At 44.1% G+C, this 20,211-nt stretch overlaps 1 protein-coding gene across 1 annotated transcript; it reads right to left on the minus strand.

Annotated features, from left to right (window-relative positions):
• Positions 1-1,619: 1,619 nt before the first annotated feature.
• Positions 1,620-13,179, minus strand: LOC134137420 (aldo-keto reductase family 1 member B1-like). The gene is made up of 10 exons (XM_062570353.1): positions 13,051-13,179; positions 12,047-12,214; positions 10,839-10,955; positions 10,043-10,120; positions 8,967-9,089; positions 4,835-4,941; positions 4,549-4,630; positions 3,431-3,514; positions 2,409-2,491; positions 1,620-2,051 (listed from the first exon to the last, which is right to left on the minus strand). Exons 1-10 carry the CDS (start codon positions 13,117-13,119, stop codon positions 2,009-2,011), a joined length of 954 nt encoding a protein of 317 aa, XP_062426337.1. The 5' UTR covers positions 13,120-13,179; the 3' UTR covers positions 1,620-2,008.
• Positions 13,180-20,211: the final 7,032 nt, after the last annotated feature.

Raw genomic sequence — 20,211 nt, forward strand, 5'->3', positions numbered from 1 at the left:
GCTAAGGCAGCGTAAAACAAGACATCACAAAATGAAGCTCAAAGGATGTCTCCTGATGTACAACAGACAGCAAAGTCCTACAATCAGCAGCTTTAATCTGCATGTTTTTAAGGGGAAAAAAAGAAAAATCCTAATTGTCACCTACATCCATACAAGACAGGAACCATGCATCATCCAGAAGTCAGCACGCTCAGCAAGTAAGTTCTGTTTTGATGGTGCAGCCAGCTGCTTTGAAAAGTTTGCTGTGTGGTAAGACCTGTAGCATTTCTTCCATTTCTGTTGGTAAGAGGGAAGCATTTCTGCGCAGATGGGACCCTGCTGGGTGAGCCACTGGCTTTCCCATTTGCCTCTACGCCTCCTTGTTTTTGCTTTAATAGCAGCCCAGCAGGTTCACCTGGCTCTACCCCAGGCACCGTCAGCTCTGGCCAGCTGCTGCAGGCAGCATGTGGAAGCGTGCAACAGGCATGCTTTTCTGGACGACTAGGGGAAATAGTGTTCAAACCTAGAGCATCTTTGCTCTGCCTATTTTAACCTGAAAACAAGTTTATGCGCTTGAAAGTGGGCCTCTTTTCTTCTTCTGTACTGACTTATGTTACTGCATCTCTCTACAAGCTTTGCATAAATGACACTTTTCTGTGTTGGTAAACATGTTTTTGCTCCTGGTTATTATCTGCTTTGAGAGCGGAAGTGCACTGCATGCATTCAACCTAAAAATTAATTTTACTTTTAGGCATGTTTAGCAAGGAAGTTACTATGTTGTGGTTTGTTCCCACTAATTGGCACCACTTTGTGATAGATTTTTGCCAAAGACAACCCACTGTGATGGATTCAGCAGTCGTATGTTTTTTGGGGCATTTAGTGCCATTACAAGGTGATCGTTTTCAGACAATACAGAAGTGTCACTGTACTTTCTGATCATGCTTTACTCCTGCTCACTCGATGTCCTAGCCAAACTTTCTGTTATTAGTGTGTTATCACTAGTTATTAGTGATTCCCACAAAGCAGCGTTTTAAACTCTGCCTTTACTTGGCCTCGTGTTACCTATCTGAGTTTAAAGCAATTGTGAGTCGACCTCCGTGTTTGCTTTGGTATTTCTAAGGAAATGTTTTTCTGCATTTTCCTTAGATAAATCCAAACCTTGTTTGGATGTATTGTTCTGGATGATGCCAGCAGGGTTGCAAAAAAATCTAATTTTGTGTTTGACACTTGCAGAACAAGTTAGTCTCTAGTGACCCCTATGTTCTACCGAATGTACTTTGCTGTGGGTTATCAATGCGTATGATGCTCTACTCACCTTCTCACCTCTCATATTGCAAGAACTCGATTTCCAGATGCCCAGAGGGAGGGCTACACAGAATTACAAGTGCAACTTTGTTCTTTATGTTCCAGCTAGAACATTATCCTGTTTGATCCATAAACCAGCAAGTAGCATCTATATATTGTCATTGCACAGGAACTGCAAGAAATCACTCCTATCTATATTAAAATTCAAAAAGCAGAGTTCAGGTGTGTTTTATAAGTAATCACACAAAATAATTCAAGCACTACATCTATTTAAGTTTTGTGGTTTCTCAAACTTTATTCATATAAAATTTCAGAGGATTAAGAAATTCACTCTATAAAAATCACAACTACAGAAAAAGCAGAGTAATTAAAGACTGCATTCCTTGCCAGCTGCTGATGGGTCTTACCACACTGAAAACTGTGTAAAAATATCTTGTAAGTAAATAGATTTTTTGTTAAACATGTCTTTAATTAAGGAAGACAAAGAAAGAGGAAATGAAGAGACATTGTCTTTTTACCATTAATTAGGAACAGATTTCTGCTTGCCATCTCAGCCTAAGACCAGTCCCCATTGATGCATTATTTCATCAACTAGCTGTCTCTTCCAAAAGAGGAGGACAAGCAACTCTTTTTAATGAATGTCAGTACAAAAGAACAAATCGAAACTAAGCTACAGGGTGCATCTGATCTGTTGCATATGGAGGTCTCAAAGAAACCATGGGCATTAATAGTCTGCTTTGAATGGGTAGTCCTTGTGATTGACAGCCCTAAGAAGAAAAAGAATTATTTGGTTATTTAAGTATTGTATACAGTATTTTCAACAGTGTTTCCCTAGTGCAGTCCCCCTCCCCTGCTGCCAACATACTCAACTTTTGCTGCTGAGAGCAGTTACTAATTTGCACACACAGGCTTTTGAACAAATACATGCAACACCGAGATGCAGTCTTGCTAAAGAGACTACCCTGAATGAATCCTCCCTTTTGATGTCAGTCCTAAGACACATCTCATTACCTGAGGTCCAGGGTTTAAGATAAAAGCTCTCCCTAGTTTAGTCATACCCATTTCAAGATGAAAAAAAGCAGGGATAGCTGGCAGGCTAGTGAATATGAGAGTAAGAAACGTACGGGAGCACTGGAACTGCCCTCCAGTTTCTATTAAAGCTGAGGATGACATCCATCTCCTTTTTAGACAGTTCAAAATCAAACACCTAGGAGAAGGAAATAAAATCAACAACTCTGTTCACTTAGGTTTGTAAGCAGGTAGATACTAAATGCACTGCATGTATTTATAACTTGAGGCAGGAACATCCTGCATCAGAGTAAGTATATTTAAGAAGTCCTCTCATTTCTCAGTCAGGAAGTAATTTATCCTTGAAGTAATTAAGATGTTTGTTCTTTGAGGTGAATTCAAAGCAATGTATAATGGTTTTACATAGCTGACCGCAAACACCACTGCAGACTGAGTTGCAATGCAGACAGACAACTTTGGGGCTATGGACAGATTACTCAATCTGTCACAAATACTGGAACTAGCAGTAAATGCTTCTGCTACAACAGACATCTACTGGGTACCAACAGATCAGATATCTCACAACAATCAGTTATCTAAGAATTTTTGCTGGTGGTTAATAGTCCAAAATGCAGAAGCATGATCTATAATACAGAGATACCATCTAAAAAGGCCAGGCCTTTAAGCAAACATGCAGCTGACTCTCTCTCCTCGGAGAAACCACAGCCTCAAAATGAGCTATTAACTTTTTAAGGGGCCTGGTGTTCTCTATCCTCATTTGAGTTTATAATGTGATGGCTGAAGCAGCTGAGGCTCAAGGGTCCAGCACTGTTTAGAATTTGTTTGTGCCTTTGCAGCCTGGAGGAGGGCTCACTCAGCATCCCCAAAGGGCGAGCCCAGAACTGGGGTTTGCTTCCATCATTGCCATGCCTGGACCACCCTGGTGCAAGTCGTTTCTCTCTTGGCTGTAAAAGAAATGTGTCTTCCCACAGGAGGAGTGTGGCTGGTTGTGCAGTGCTGAACATAGGTCACCACAGCTCCGCACACCCCTTCCAATGCCTCTGAGGTGGAAACATGGAAAAGCTGTGGGTGCCTAGCTCATATACAGAGGTAGCAGCGATCCCAGTGGAAACTTTACCTTCATATTTTCCTCAACACGCTGTGGTTTGTCAGACTTGGGAATGACAATCACGTTCCTTTGGATAAGAAACCGGATCAGAACCTAAGAAAGGACAAGTACGGTTATGGACAATTGAGAGATCTGCTCAGATGCATTTTCTCCTTCTCTTCACTCTGTTTCACCTTTCCACAGCCATGTTCACTCAGAAGATATTACCAGATTACTCTCAGGAGGTTGATGTGATAGCATATACTTGCAGTCTCCTGAAAAACTACTAGTTGTTTCTGACGTATCTTGTTTCTATATCCTGGCTTCTCAAGAATTTGTTTTGGTTTCATTTGGTGTAGGAGAGTGAGAAAAATATTGATGCTTCAGGCTTGTGTTTGATGGGTGCTCAGAGCAGATGAGCATAGTGATACTGTGGATTGTTTTTGGCTCATAACTAAGCAAAGAAACCAAAAAAAAAAAAAAAAAAAAAAAAAAAGTATAGAGTTTCTCCCCTCAAAAGAGGACTGTTGTGGACAATTTTTTTGTCCTGCTCTGCCTGTCTAAAAGTATGACTACTGCAGGCTGCCTGTGACATGCTGATTTGTTTGAAGTGCATTATTGTGTTTTCCTATGAAGTGTGAATTCTTGTACATCCTGGACAAGACCTTATTTGTGTCAATAGCTTATGGAGAAACGTTTTCAGCTTGAATAATCAAACAATTTTCAATGATTCTCTGTGAGCAGCAGCAAACAGTGAACAATCAAATATGTGTGCAGAGGACAGGGGTTCTCTGAAGAATAACTTAGCTGGAAAAAAGGAGTAACAGGTTGGCTGGATGATTTGTAAGTCCATCTGAAAGGAAAGGGATTCTCGAGGAGCAAGCAATTCTCTCTCTGCGAGCTTGAAAAATGTCCCTAGGAAGGGGATTCCCAGCACAAGCACATAGCACTGATCAGTCTCCAAAAGCTCAGCGCTCATGACATTCAAAAAATTCTTGTTTGTTCATACGAATGCTGGAAAGGATAAGGGTTGTATGAAAAGTCAAATGCAGTTCAGCCACTGTAGATCTTTCTCTTTAGAGAAAATGATGTCTGCTACTGACTAGCCATCAACACCTGTGTGGGAAGAAATGTGTGTCTTGACTTACCTGGGCAGGGGTTTTATTATGTCTAGCTGCAATCTCTTTAATCTTAGGATCATCCAGCAGCATAGGTTCCCCTGGCTTGGCCCTAATAAAATAAAAGCCAGGATATTAACTGTAGAAAAGATATTAGCATGCCTGCAGGAAGCATTTAAAACATTTTGTCTGAACTGATCTGCAATAAATCAGCAGCAGTTTCCTCATTGTACCTGCATGATTTACATAATTTGCCTCAATGACTCCAGCCACACATGCACATTTTTGCAGAGAGGAAGGCTGCAGTGCTTCTTACCATGGACGGTTAGGAGAGCCGAGGGGGCTGTATGCAGTCACAGCAATCCCTTTAGATTGGCAATATTTGATCAACTTTTCCTGGGTAAGGTATGGATGGCATTCGATCTGCGAGCACAGAAGCACAATGGTTGGCATAAAGACAAGCTGCCCTGGGCTCCAGAGCATAAAATTCTAATTTTGCTTGGGCTGCATACAGTAAAAAAATGATTCCTAGTATCATGATTAAAATCTATCATTTTTAGAAAGTTATTCAGGTTTAGCAATATCTAGAGGCCTAGAACAGAGAGGGCTCCCTTGTTCCAGGCATTACACAAAGAAATAGATTGGAAGAGTCAGCAAATTGCTAACTTTGGCAGGAATTAGGGGAAATTAATCTTCCTAGACTACAGCCAAGAGAGGAGAGCCTCCTCGGAGGGGCAGTTCAGGATACTTAAAGTTTAGTTCACACTCCGAGTCAGCCAGCCTCTCCCCTCGCCAGGAGTCTCCCTGATTCCTGGATATGCCTGGGGAAGATAAGCTTCCCTAGGTCAGCCTTGGTGGATATCCTCACCATCTCTTCCCTGCAGAGATGATGTACTGATCAGACAAAGTTCATCTGAAGTTATGAAGCCTGAATCCTGCTCACTGCTCTGCAGCAGGCTCTGTTTGACCTTAAGAAAGTTGCTTCATGCTGTCCTTTGGCTGCTGAAGTTTCTACTCAAATGCATAGCTAGAATGTTCTTCCTTCTACCAGGAGAAGTTTGATATAAAGTTTAGCCATATTTCACTTGTGCATAAATAACATTTCTATTTCCCCAGGTTTGAAGCCAGTCTTTAAAAATGATGTGTTCGTACAGTGCTGCAGTCTAACTTCTTTTTGTAGAAGAAAGAAAGACCTTTAAATTTCATGAACCTGTGTGCCTGACTTGTTAAAAGAGTTATTTAACACAGCAGGAAGACATTCAGGTGAATGCAGTATATAAAGAAGCATGCCCTTCTTTCAAAAGCTTTGCATTTGTTGTAGACTTGGGACATAAAGACAGCTGGGAAACATCGATGATGGTTTAGTTATACTAAATATCAGATTGTAAAATCAATATGGCAGTGACCTTGTTATGGTCTTGTCCTCGGCCTTGTTTAAAGTTAGCTACCGGATCTGGTGTATAAAAACTCCCAGAGCTTGACTGGATGTTACAGCTACATAATAACTAATTTGTAAAGGGCATTTCTATTATATGAATGTTCCAGGCAGAAGGGCTGTGAAAAATGAAAACAGTTGTGTTGGCAAATGAAGACTCAAAGGAAAGAGTCAGTCTGTTTTCCAAAATGACCTGAGCCAGACTGAACAAGGCTTTTACATACAAACACACACGCAAACGGAAGAAAGATGCTGATAGTTACAGCACTGCCTTAGTTACGGAACAGTTACAATACTGTCCTAAGAAGGTGTAAGGCTGCCAAGTTTCAGCAGTGCTGAGAGCATGCTACAGCCAGGTGCTCAGCAAGGCAAGGCGGTGATCACAGGACACCAGCAGCCTACCAGGGGATGCCACTCTACTGTATGGCCACGGCATGACCATCGTGTTGTGTCTGCACTGCATAATGCAACACTAAACACATACGCTGCTGTCTCTAAATACTACAGCTTTGCTAGTGGATGTGGTTACATGAAATCTATGGATTGTAGTTTATTTAGCCCTGACCTAGATTTGGTAACTACTGTAATGGCAGTGTGTGGCGTATGCACACCCATCTGGAGCCAAAGCTGGAAGGGCTCTGGAGTGTTGAATTTGGTGAAGCTCTTAACTTGCAGAAAATTGGAGCCATCCCCACCCAAACCTTATAACCTTTAATAAAATCTGAGTCCTATTCCCCCTCGTGCGAAGCATGACCGGAGTATGCACTAGCCCCTAGCCTGGCACCACAGAGCACCAGCACAGGAGCACCATGCTTGCACTGGCCCTGCAGTGGGGATTTCCCCAAGTTGGCCAACAGAGACGTGTGGCAACTCCAGCCCAGTCCAAAAAATAACAACACAGGAGGAAGAAAGTCAGAAGCAGCCATTGCCCCAGCTATCTTGTGTTTTTGTTCATGAGGTGAGTGGTGAGAGTTTGTTGTCTAATTGTGTGCTTTAACCCTCCTTTTTACAATGAAGTTCATTGAAATGGATTCTTTTGTGTTGGGGGAAGAAAAACAGTGAATCCGTTAATGCACTCCCACGCCTGGAGCAGGAGCTCTCAGTGAGGATTTGGCTGATTATACAAGAGCTGGCAGAAATGGTTGTATGGCAACCTGGGCTATGAAGTCCAAGTCTCTGTGGCACTTGAGAATGTGAAAGTGGGTGTGTAGGAGAAAGCTGCAAAGTCCTATGCAAGGTAATGACTATTTTTTTCTGTTTTCCATTTAGAAAAATAGAATATTCTCATCTGGTTAGTATTACGGCAACTATAGGCCAGTCAGCCTCACCTCCATCCCTGGAAAGGTGATGGAACAGTTCATTCTGGATGTCATCTCCAGACATATGGAGGAAAAGAAGGTGATCAGGAGTAGTCAGATGGATTCACCAAGGGGAAATCCTGCTTAACCAATCTGATAACCTTCTATGATGGAATGACTGGCTGGGTAGATGAGGGCAGAGCAGTGGACGTTGTGTACCTTGACTTCAGCAAGGCTTTTGACACTGTCTCCCATGACATCCCCCTAGATCAGCTCAGGAAGTGTGGGTTAGATGAGTGGACAGTGAGGTGGCTTGAGAACTGGCTGAAAGGCAGAGATCAGAGGGTCGTCACCAGTGGCGTGGAGTCTAGTTGGAGGCCTGTGGCTAGTGGTGTCCCCCAGGGCTCAGTACTGGGTCCCACCCTGTTCAGCTTCTTCATCAGTGACCTGGATGAGGGGACAGAGTGCCTCCTCAGCAAGTTTGCTGATGATATCAAGCTGGGAGGAGTGGCTGATAAACCTGAGGGCTGTGCTGCCATTCAGAGAGACCTGGAGAGGCCGGAGAGTTGGGCAGAGAGGAACCTCATGAGGTTCAACAAGGACAAGTGCAGAGTCCTGCACCTAGGGAAAAATAACCCTAGGCACCAGTACAAGCTGGGGGCTGACCTGCTGGAGAGCAGCTCTGCAGAGAAAGACCTGGGAGTGCTGGTGGATGACAGATTGACCATGAGCCAACAATGTGCCCTTGTGGCCAAGAAGGCCAATGGTCTCCTGGGCTGCATTAGGAAGAGTGTTGCCAGCAGGTGGAGGGAGGTGATCCTGCCCCTCTACTCAGCCCTGGGGAGGCCTCATCTCAAGTACTGTGTCCAGTTCTGGGCTCCCCAGTACAAGAGAGACATGGAGCTACTGGAGAGAGTCCAGCGTAGGGCTATAAAGATGATGAGAGGGCTGGAGCATCTGCCCTACGAGGAATGGCTGCGAGAGCTGGGCCTCTTCAGCCTGGGGAAGAGAAGACTGAGGGGGGATCTTACCAATGTGTACAAGTACCCGAAGGGAGGGTGTCAAGGGGACGGGGACAAACTCTTTTCTGTTGTTCTATGTGACAGGACAAGAGGCAATGGGCAGAAATTGAAGCACAGGAAGTTCTGCCTGAACGTGAGGGGGAATTTCTTCCCTGTGAGAGTGACAGAGCACTGGACCAGGTTGCCCGGAGAGGTTGTGGAGTCTCCTTCTCTGGAGATCTTCAAGGCCCGCCTGGATGCAACCCTGTCTAACATGCTCTAGGTGACCCTGCTTGAGTAGGAGGTTGGACTAGATGATCTCCAGAAGTCCCTTCCAACCTTACTGATTCTGTGATTCTGTATGATTACTGTACTATGAATAATTCATACTGTTTATGTTTTGAATGATACTGCTCTCTTAAATCACCACTGCATTAAACACACACACATGCATCTACAACAAAATTTTCTGTTGAGATCCTCACCAGCTAAAAGTCATTAATGCTGACACTGTATTGAAGCCTAGTATTCTGCAGAGAGCACAGACTTGGTAGGGCTTTCAGACAGCCTGAGATTTCTGGTGAGTGAGATCTTTCCAGGGTACCCTAAATATTTAAAGGTTATGGCAGAAGTAAGTTTTAAGAGCTAAAGTGTAGATCAAGTAGCTTTAGGAATATAGGAGTTAGCTGGTACCAAGGGAAATAAAGACCTTACCTGGTTATTTACAGGCTTGTATTTCAATCCTGGCTTGTTCAAGATTCTCTCAACCTGCTCATGGTTAAAGTTGGAGATACCAATGGCTTTTACCAGACCAGCATCCACCAGCTCTTCCATGGCCTAAGGGGTCAGGACAACCAACAGGTATTTGTGAGGTGGTATTACTGCCAACTACACTATCTACCTTACTACTACCACCACTACTACTACAACTACACCATCTTCTTTCGCTAAAGAAAGTGACAAACTAGTAAATAACCCAAACTAGATTAAATAATGGTCTCTCCAAAAAGAAAAGATTAAGTCTTTGCACCTTTTATTGTCTGTATGCTTCAATGATATCCCACTGCATATAGGAAAGCAATAGAGGAAGAACGGCTTGGCCAATTGTTTTGTAATATGGGACACGTCTTTTTAGTTTAGGTTTCTCTGAGGGTCATTTTATCAGAGCTGAAAAAGCAGGAGACCTCCCAGTCCCCAGGACCCCCATGGTGCTATCTCTGAGTTGGCAGAGTACAGTAAGGAGGATGTTAGCCTAAACTCGGTTACTTCAGCACACTCCCTAGGGACTGCAATCAACTATTGTGGAGAAAAAGTTAATTCCCAGAGCCACAGCATCACACAGGTGCAGGCAGCAGGAGCAGATCCTGACCTCCTGCAGCCCATGAGGAAAAGAGGACCGTTCTGAGCAAAGGACGGTTGGCAGTGCTGATGCCCATTGCTGAAAAGCCTGTACAAATTCTCTATCTTTATCCAACTCCCACTAAATTAATTACCACACCTGGGTTAATCTAAACAGCAGTTACACTATTGTGTAAGAGTGTGTGTTCAAATATTATTTTACTGACAGCGCTTACAGTGCTGGTAGTTTCCTCCCCTTTAGTCTTAGTAAAGAGGTCCCCCTCTTGCTCCTCAAAACAACAAGAAGAAAGAGCAGCTCTGTTCTTCCTGATCACAAAATACAGTTTTGTTTAACTACCCTCCCCTACCCAAACCTTAATTTCACTTTGCCTGCAGATCCCTGCCCCGTGGCTAGTGCTAACATAGGCACAAAAGAGCAAACATTAACTTACCTCCCATGTGTTCAGAAAATCAGTATCACTGGGGATAATCATTCCCTTGTCATCTACAGGACTCAGTTCTTCACCAGCCTGTTTTTTCAAGGCAGAAAACACAAAAACTTGTTTTCAGAATTATATTTCTTGCTGTATATTAGCGTTTGACTGGAGTGACAGGCAGAAAATCAACAGGTTATTTGAACATATTGCATAGCTCAAAATTATGCTTGTGCATACTCTGTTGGATGAGAGCCATAGTTCTGCAAATCAAGTCACTGCATACAAAGAGATGGGGATTAGTAGTAGTTATTTGAGTAACTTAGGTAACTTCTAGAGAGAAGGGAACAGACACTCCCCTCTGTTCATTGTACAGTTTTTATTTTACACTGGAGTAGACTGGAAGAAGAACAGAAAAATGGGCAAGTTCTTTCATGTAGTGTTTCATTTTCTGCTGTTGGTTACTCCAGATCAAGCCAGCATCTCCAAAATTTGAGATGTTCACACTGTTCCGATCCACCACATGGCCATGATCCCTAACTGCATCATCCTGCATTGGTTGTTTCCCTGGAAGTCCCAAGGGGCTATGCTCATACTCACAACTATCTCACTTCAACTAGAAGAGCAGACACAGAAAGCCAGGACCACTCACGAAAAACATACCCCTGCTTCATTAGTCACTGCAAATGCTTGATGGTACCAAACTCAGGGAAGAGCAAACTAGCTGCATAAGAGTGTAGCCCCACTATATGAGTCACAGCAGTTCACCTGGTTTCTACCAAGGTAAGAAGAGAGGAATAAAGAGTAGGCCTACCTTGTATCCCATAGGAAAATGTATCAGGTAGAGGTCGAGGTAGTCCAGTTTCAGTGCAGTGAGGCTCTTCTTGCATGCTTCCTTTACCAGAGATCTCTCATGAAATGTGTTCCACAGCTATGGGGAGAAACCAAGCCTGACTGTGACTCAGCAGCTTCCACGATCAAAATCAGGGGACAGAAACTTCCCCTTGGTGGTTTGGCAGGACAATTCCTTGTCCACCTACCCAGTTCGCACTGAAGACAAGCATGCTAATGTTTTAGTGGTTGAGTAAGCCAAGCATACCATAACTGAAAAAGCCAGTATTGGAGCTGGACAATCAGTACTCATGCTTATGAGAAGAGAATGCCAGACCTGAGTGTAACTTTCTGCCATGTGTATTTAGTAACTGGCACAGCAAAGTTGTTAGTATTACAGTTTTTTTTTTTTTTTTTTTTCCTTTTTATAGCCTGAATTTTAAGTCTTGAGCCCCTAATGGCTGCCTCCTTCTACCACTTTTATCTGGTACTACTGTAGTATGGTGGTATAGTGTGGACTATTGTGAACTTTACCATTTTTGGAATGCAACATCAAACTATGTATAGAAAAATTGACAAATATTATTCTGATTAGGAACAGCTCTTTAACAAAAATCAAGAATATGTGGAAAAGCTTAGTTACACTCAGTGTTTCCTGCTTCTGCTGGTAAAAACCTCAAGTCATTAATTTTTTTAGTTTTTTAGAATACTTTTTTTCATTTTTTGGTAAAGCATTCCTGAGATGAGTGGATGAGATGACGGAAAGGAGTAAGTATAGGGAAATACTTCACACTAAAGTGTTCTATTTTAATTTCTATTCCTTTTCAGACTTTCATTTTCTCCATTGCACCGTTTTGTAATCTCTTTCACACCAGTAAGTACCTTTTTAAGGTATGTGTGGGGGAAATGTCAATATAAATATGTAACTTAACAGATGTAACAACATTTGTAGATCAGCAAGAGCCTTGCTGTCTTTTCAAAGTGGTCAGGTACTCCTAATATAACTCTGTCTAAACTGCAAATAAAGGATGGAATTCATAGCCTGGAACAAGATGATCATGAAGACTATCAGAGGAGGGGATATTTCCTTAATTCATTATAAAGATGGTTCAAGGGTTGCTTGCTATATTATATATGTTATAGCTCTCTCCAAGAAAAGCTAAATGCAGCAAGAATCCTGCATCTTTGTACCTTAGTAACAACGAAGAGGTCCTCCCGCTTCACAGCCCCCTCCTTGATCTTCTGCTGGATTGCATTCCCTATTTCATTTTCATTCTGGTACAGATAGGCACAGTCAAAGAGGCGGTAACCTGCATCAATAGCAAACTTCACCACCTCTTCCACCTTCCCTGGAGGAGCCTGAAAACAAACATGACCAAATGAGAGCCGTGAGCTGTTGGAGCCCTGCTTCCAACACTTGACGGTGGAACTGGCCCTGTCCCAGGCTGGCGCTGCACTTGCTCCCCAAAGCTACCCGTTCCAGTGAGCCGCTGCTGCTTTTACAGCATTTACTCTGAGTTTTATCTACTCAAGCATTTTGGTATGGAAAAGTCTGCAGAGCAGGAATGGATCAGAGAGGGGGTTTGTTACTCTGAGACATTTTGGCTCTGCCATTTCCAGCAGGGTAAGGCCCAGTACCACTTACCCGTATTTGCTCATGGTGTTACCCAAGTGTTTTTGCCAGTTTGTCTTTCCCAACCCCTTCCTCATGCAAGCGTTTTGGAGGGAAATGGCCCTTTCACCAGCCAGCCCTGACATTCTGGGGGGGGGGGGGGCCTTCCTATGGGAGGTGAGCAGCAAGCATGGGGAGACTTTGGCAAGCTAAAAAATTTTTTTTATTGTCCCCCTCCTCCTTTTTTGCCATTTTTTTTCCTAGTGCCTTTCTTTTTTCCGGGTTTTTGCTCCTTTCTCTTGCCCCCACCCCCTCTGCAGCAGCCGCCTGGCCGCCCGCCCTGTGAGTTACACAAGCGACCGCAATGCAATCCGGGCTGCGCTGCGGGTGCAGCCCCTCTGCTCCACGCAGGGAAATCGCCTGCGCGACAACCTGCGTGGAGCCAACCTGCTTTTCCCCCCCTTCTTCTTCTTCTTTGACTTTTTTTTTCTTTTTCTCTCAATTTTTGCACCACCTGCAGGAGCAAAGAGCTCTCTCTCCTCCTCCCCTCCCGCCCCCGCACTCCCCCCAGCTGCACCGGTACCTGCCAAGTGCCCAGTCCCAGGATGGGCATCTTCATCTTGTTGCTCAGCTCCAAGCACGGGCTCGCCATGGTGTCTGCCAGTCTGTGCGTCCGTCTGTCCGTCCTGCCGCTGCCTGGAGTGGCTTTAAGGCTTGCGGCCACCTCCCTGGGAGCCTCCCAGGGCCCTCCTCCTCCTTCTGCTCTGCGCTCCCTTCTCCTCCTCCTCCTCCCCTGCAGCGGTGTTTCCTTTCATTGAGAGGATGCTGGGCAGTGCTGGGTGAGGTCCCGGAGCAAGTTAGAAGAATATATGATATTTAGTGGTTTAAATCAGAACTTTGCACGTGTTCTGAAGGCAGAGCTGGGAGGGTGGCAGCAGGGTAAGCATGGAAGTTAGTGTGTTTCCAGGCCTCTGAAGGGTTTTCCCAGTTACTTTCAAGTAGTGATAATGGACTGAAATTACCATCCTTTACTGCAGGAGATAACTCGGTTTAACTTCTATTTATAGAGGAATTCATTAAAAAGGACCATGGTCTCACCTCTACCTGGGTTATGCAGTCCCTGGCTTTGCAGAGGGGTGGGCACCCTCAGCACTCCTGGGACCCTGGTGTCACTCGTTTGAAGGCATGGGTTTGCTGTGCTCGATTAAAATGTCAGCAAGTGGCAGCAAGACGTGTCAAGAGGCTGTAAAAGGCTTTTGTAATCACAGCTTGTCTACAGATAGTGCTTTTTCCAGAATAAAAAGACCTGCTGTGTACGTAGGATCGAAATGTATTCAGAGTGTTGACGCGTAAAGACTGTGGGAAACTTTATATGAGCAGAGCGCCTCAGGAATCACGAGGCAGGGGTCCGTGAAGGCTGGAGCTATATAGTGGATAGCTGACTCCAGCCAAAAATTGTTTCATGTTAGGAAGCTGAGGTGAAAGCCAGGCCATCAAATCCAGTGGGAAGTTTGCTACAGGAATAAATAGCAGGAGGGGTTTGCCCTGACCTTCACTTTTAGGATGCTGGCTAGTTATGATTTGCAGTATTGTGCTCATCACCATGGTATCTGAGTACTTTTCAACAGGCACAGAGAGTGCTAAGCTCCTCATAGAGTGATGTCATTTATTTATGCACATTAATAGGGGTTTTGGAGGCCTGATATCAAGCATCAAAGCTGTGGTCCAAATTTGCAGTGTGTTTTATCTCCCAATGCTTACAGGCGGCTTCCTGCCTCTTGCACTCTAGGGGCTTTCAGCGCCTAATTTAACAGCAAATTTCTCTCTTTTCTCAAACCAGATTTTCCAATCACCTTTAAAATTGCATGCATTTTTACTGTGCTTTCTACACAGTTCCAGCCATAGTTCTACATTATAGATTGAATTCTTCCCACTTTCCCACATGTTTCTGTTCAACATATGTTGGCACAATTACAGAGACCAATATTTCCTTAGTTTATTTGAACTTTTTTTCTTTTCCTTTCTTTCTTTTCTTTTTTTTTTTTTTTTTTTTTTTTTTTGATACTACCAGTTCAAGCAAGGACAAAGGCAGGCCTGGATGCTGACACCAGGGGCAAACAGATGCAAGGAAGCCTCTTGGACAATTAAAAAGGCAGCTCAAGCCTCAGACAGGGAGCAGGAGACTTGTGCAGTTGATGCTGCCTGATTGCGTGGGGCATCGCTACTCACCTGTGCTCGTTGGCTGCTTGCTTGCTCTGTAACACCGCAGGCGTGGTGGGTGTCAGCGGTGCTCTGCGTCACTCCACGGCCTGGGCAGTACGTGCCTGCCCATGAGTTTGGGGGGACTGTGGCAATGAGATTCCTTCGCCTCAGCAACCCTCTTCCCTCCTGACCCCTTCTAGACCCTCACTGTCTTCTGGTTTTGAAAACTTTATTAATCTGTCTGCTTCAAAGGGCTGATCTTACTGCCCTGTGCCTTTTGGTAATATTTTTTTTATTGCTGATTTTTACGTGAAGCATGTGGATCTCAATGGAAAGCTCTAAAAATATATGATATATAGATATAGATCTAACATATGATATAATTTCAACACCCTACCTTAGGCATCTCACACCTTGCTCCATGTGTTTATGAAAGAGGTCCTCTGCTCCTTAAGTCTTCCTTTTTCTTCTGCTTACCTTGCTATAAACTTCTTTTTGCTGCTTGTTGACCCACGAGTAACCAGCCTTGAACCTCATCAGTTTCTTACCCTCATTTTTATTTTCTGGCTGCACCCTTTGAATATATTAAGGGCCTGCTGCTCCTCATCTTCACACTCAGTTTACATGTAGTGTAACCCCATAAGTTGTCTCCCCATAAGTTGTTTAGTGTATGTGAAGGAGTATCGAATATTTTATACTTGGACTGATAACATTTACTTATTAAAATATGGAAGCACTTGTGATTTATTGTTCTACTAATATACTGTAACCATGCTATTTGATGTCATTTGTTACAGTATTGTGCACTTTTACATTGTTTAAATTGCTTTATATATGCATAACTACATATATGTAAATACAAAACAGTATTTTTAGTTGGTTTGCAGATTCATGTTTTGTCTTTATATTTGAACAAAATCTGTTTTTTGCTCCCCCTGGCTACTCTGTGACCTCTAGTTTGCAAAGCTATTGGCTTAGCTGGCTTAGCCAAGCTACATATTGTTTTATTTCTGATGCCTTGGATGTCATCACATTTTACAGAATGAAAAGGATACTAAATTGATATGAAACATAGAGAGAAGCAAAATGTAGACAGGGGAAACAAAAATGTTGAAACTAATGCTTGAAAACTCAAGTACTTTGAAACTAGAGAAATATGAGGAGGTCCTTTCTATTGAAAATAAATATGCAAAAAAAAAAAAAAAAAAAAAGAAAAGAAAAGAAAAAAGACCAAAGCTGCTGCTGCAAGAGCTGTGAGGAATGTGAATGTGACAGAAAAGAGAGAGCAAGAGCTACAAAAAAAAAAAAAAAAAAAAAAAAAAAAAAAAAAAAAAGAAAAAAAAGAAAAGAAAAAGACAGAAACCTATCTGTTGAGAATTTATAGAATCAATAATAGTACATCGATTTTTAAGGCCAGGAAAGACCACTTTATTCTTCTGCTCAGACCTCTGATTAGGTTATTCAACTCTTAAATCAAACATACAACAGATACCTGTGTTTCAATGTATCATTAAAGACGCTTTGGTGCTACAGTGATAGGAGCTGACTAAAATATAAAGGACAGATTAGAAAATGTTGAGATTGGGCTATAACTTAACTTTTAATTAGATCAAATTCTTTTAAAGGTATAAGAATGAGTCATAATTGGCTCTTTCTTTCTTTTTTTACCAGGTATCCAGCCAGATTCTTTAACACTTTTTCTCTCTCTAGGACTAGCTTCTGGGACCAGCGATTTCCAGATTGAAACCTTTTTTTTATGATTTTCTTTTGTAAAATCAGACATTAGTCTCAGCTGAGGGAAGCTAAATGGTTTTGATCAATTCTATCTTAATTATAATTTTGATACTTCACTACAGACTCAGGCCAGTCTCTTTTGTGAAAACATGCTCCAATGTTGTTGACTTCCATATTATATACCAACATCTGCTGTGCATGAGAGAGTGCATTTTCTGATGGAGACTTGTTGCCTGGCTGAATATTACAATGTCAGGCTGGCCATCTTCTAAAGGGCCTGGTCTGTCTGTTCCCTATCACTAGGTCAACCACAGCAATAGTCAGCTCTGCTCAGAAAAGATGGATTAGAAAGGGAAGCTTTGCTAAAGAGTCGCATTCTCAAAAGCATCACAGACAGTTTATGGTGGAGAGACTTCAAATTGTTGAATAATAAAAAAACATATTGGAGAAGAGGAGTGGAAGGGACCATATGACCTAAGGGTGCTGATGAAGTTCAGAATTTCAAGGGAGTGAAAAAGACTGATATCTTTCAAGGCACTCTGACTCCCTAGTATTATTTATAAATGAAGCCCTGAAAGGTGGTTTCATAATGTGATGTGAGACATGATAAGTGGTAGTGATCACTTGTGTCCTCCTGATCTGAATGCCAGTGCTCATGAGGGGTGCTAGCAGAGGGTCCAATGGAAAGAATGTGCCAAAGCAACCCGAGGGGTGCTGAAGTTGGAAGCAAGAATTAAGAGCTGTCTGCATCCCAGGCCTTTAAAAACAGGAAGGATATGACAGATGCATCTACCTGCAATGGACTTGTGTTCATTGAGAGGGGCTGAGCGGGTGACGTTGCCTCAACTTCTTATTGCTGTGAGCCTCCTTTCACCCCGTAGGACACCCACAGCTACTGGGATGAAGTGTAGCCTTACTGTTGTCTTAGTACTAACACATTTCATCATACTTGTCCATGCACTTCCCTACTAAGATAAGTGTGTGCCCACAGAATATTATAAGTATATGAGTAATTCTCTTGATCTTCTTCCTAACGGCTTAACATTTCTGCTGTTTGTGTCCTGGCTTGTACTGCTTACTGTAATAAAACGAGATCTTATGAGAGTCTAAAAATTTTCCGAGCTTCTCTGCTGAGCTCAATATGGATGAAGATCAAGCCACATCCGTCCCAGCATTTTAGCTGAGTCATGATTACTTTCATTCCCTGGAAAGCTTGGCAGCCCTCCCGGAGCACCCTGCCACACTCTGTTATGAGTCAGCATGTGCAGATGCCGGAGCCCATCAGCCCGTGAGCTTGCTAAACGTGGCCTTAGTGTCCAGGCACAGCTGTCCCCTCGTTGCATGTTCCCCAGCAACTGTCCTGGAACTACATTTCCTACACAGCAACTCTGCCAGTGAGAGCTGGCATTCCTTTTTGGTGAGCCTTTGCTAAACAACTGAAAAGCAAAAAGCAAATCTCTCTTCCTTTGCTGTTCCTGGGTTATTGGTAAAGTTTTTGTCCCCATTACACTACTTAGAAAGTGACAACATCAGGCAGCCTTGCAGTGAGTATTCCTTTGGGAAGCAAGGAGCATTTTTTTTCTTCGTCTAGCACTAGGAAGCTTGGGACAAGGCTCTTCCCCTGCAAAACTGACAAGTGAGTAGCCATACAGGATTAGTCCAGGGCACGAGAAATGTGATTGAGATGCAGATGTTCTCTTTTTTTCTTTGGGAGAAAGGTGTGGAGAGTACACTGCAATGTATTGTAGCAATCGTAAAGTGGTGAGTACTGAATGACTAGTAGGAAGGTAGCAATCATAATTTATATTTTAATACAGCTGTTTTTTATGGGAGCTTATGAAGCTTCTGGGCCTTTTTGCAGCACTTGATATGGGTGATGATGGAGGCATAGTCAGCTCAATGCTACAGCTGAGTCACAGCGCTGTCCCACGCCCCCAGGACCTGGCAGCCCTCCCAGGGCACCCTGCCATGCTGATGCGTGAGCTGTAGCGTGTGGGTGCAGGCAGTGACTTGCCCATGGGATGGGGAGGAAGGCAGTGGTGTTCAGAGTGTACCTTTGAACCCCCCCCCCCCGGGCTCGGTGTTCACCAGCAAGTGCTGCTGAGCCTGTTGTCTTGCAGAGCGGCTCCTGTAGTATTGGCTTGGGCTCCTGGTGATTCAGCTGTGAATCGGCAGCCATCCTCTGTGTGTCCTTTTAGAAATAAGGAATGTGTTTTGCTAAACCAACTCCAAGAAGGCTGCTGTAGTGCCTTCTCATGCAGAGCAGAGTGTGTGGCCACACAGGCTTGGAGTTGGAGGGCTAATGAAAGTGTGGATGTCATGGATGATGTTGTTTTGAGGGCAGAGAAGGGTGTGGGGAGGCAGTAAGTTGTGGCTTTTTGCTCTCTGCGACATTGTGCTGGCAGAGGAGTGCAAAGGAGTGTGTTGTTCCAGTTGGGGACTGTGGGTTGCTGGTCTTTGCCCCGAGCAACAGAGAAGTGGGAGGAATCCCCTCCCCCTTTCCTCCTCTCCGCCCTACTGTGTTCATGGCAGAAGGTTTTCTCAGGTATGGTTCCTTGGAGCCCATATGGGAGGGTGTTGGTCAGCAGAGCTCATATGGTCAAGGCCTGCTCCTTCTGCATGCACAGTGTTGTTGTGTTTAGGGGTGTTGTAATGAGACACGTGACTGCCAGGAAGCAAGGGCAGCAGTGGATTTTGCTTCTCTTGAAATGTTGTTCCACAGCATCTTGGTGTCCAAATTGAAACCTTACTATCTGGATGGATAGAACAGGGATGAGTGAGAAACTGGCTGGAGTGCCCCACCTAATGTGTGGTGGTTAGTACTCTGCCTGGAGGCTGGCTAGGCCAGCTACAGATGGACTTCCTCAAGGTTTTCTCTTGGGAGCAGTCTTCCTTCATGGCTCTAGGAGTGACCTGAAGGAGGAGAGGGAGGGCACCTTCCTCACATTTGTGGATGACACCAAACTGGGGGTGAGGGCAACATACTTGGTGGCAGAGCTGGTGTTCAGAGGGATCCCGACAGGCTGGAGGAATGGTCTGACTGCATTTCATGAAAATCAGCAAGGACAAATGCAAGTGCTACCCCTGGGCTGGACTACCTCCTGCCACAGTGCAGGCTGGGGAACAGCCCTGCAGGGAAGGATGTGTGGGTACTGCCCTGGCAGACAGTGAGCTGAACATGAACCAGCAGTGTGCCTTGGCAGTGATGAAGGCCAACAGCATCCTGAGTGATCCAAAAGACTGTAGGCAGTAGATCAAGCAGAGTGGTTATCCATCACTTCTCAGTGGGCATTAGACCACATCTGGAATGCTGAGTCCTGTTTTGAGATCCCCAGCACAAGGCAGCAATAAACTGGAGCAAGTTCAGGGGAACGCCACCAAGGCCATCCGTGGCCTCTCCTGTGTGGAGGGGCTGAAGGAACTGGGCTGGTTTAGCCTGGAGGAGAGATGGCTTTGGGGGCCCCAAGAGCAGCCTGCCTATCCCTAAGGAAGGGCTAGAGACAGAACAGCCTGGCCCTGTACTGATGTGCACAGTAGGAGACTGGCAGATGACAGCTGTAAGTTGAAGAGTTTCAGATGAGCTATAGGAACACATTTCAGTATGGAGACATTCAGCCAGTAGAGCAGACTGCCCAGCGAAGCAGTGCAGTCTCCATCCAGGGTGCAATTTCAAGAACCATCTGGGTAAAACCCTGAGCCAGCTGGCTGGATCTGACAGAAAATCCTGCTTTGGGCAGGAGGTCGGATTAGAGATCTCCTGAGCTGGGTGGCAAGGTAATGGTCTGTGTGTCTATGATTAGGAGCTGCC

The sequence above is a fragment of the Rhea pennata genome, chromosome 1, assembly GCF_028389875.1.
Source record: "Rhea pennata isolate bPtePen1 chromosome 1, bPtePen1.pri, whole genome shotgun sequence".
In the NCBI taxonomy this organism is placed as follows: Eukaryota; Metazoa; Chordata; class Aves; order Rheiformes; family Rheidae; genus Rhea; species Rhea pennata.

What these genes read in the sequence shown, in the direction of transcription:
- LOC134137420 (XM_062570353.1), bottom strand. Translation starts at nt 13,119, where the DNA reads ATGGCGAGCCCGTGCTTGGAGCTGAGCAACAAGATGAAGATGCCCATC. An exon ending in ATTTTCCTATGGGATACAAG is followed by an intron (nt 10,121 to 10,838) that starts GTAGGCCTACTC and finishes TTGAAAAAACAG; the next exon opens with GCTGGTGAAGAACTGAGTCC. An exon ending in AGGGCAGTTCCAGTGCTCCC is followed by an intron (nt 2,052 to 2,408) that starts GTACGTTTCTTA and finishes TTTTCTTCTTAG; the next exon opens with GGCTGTCAATCACAAGGACT.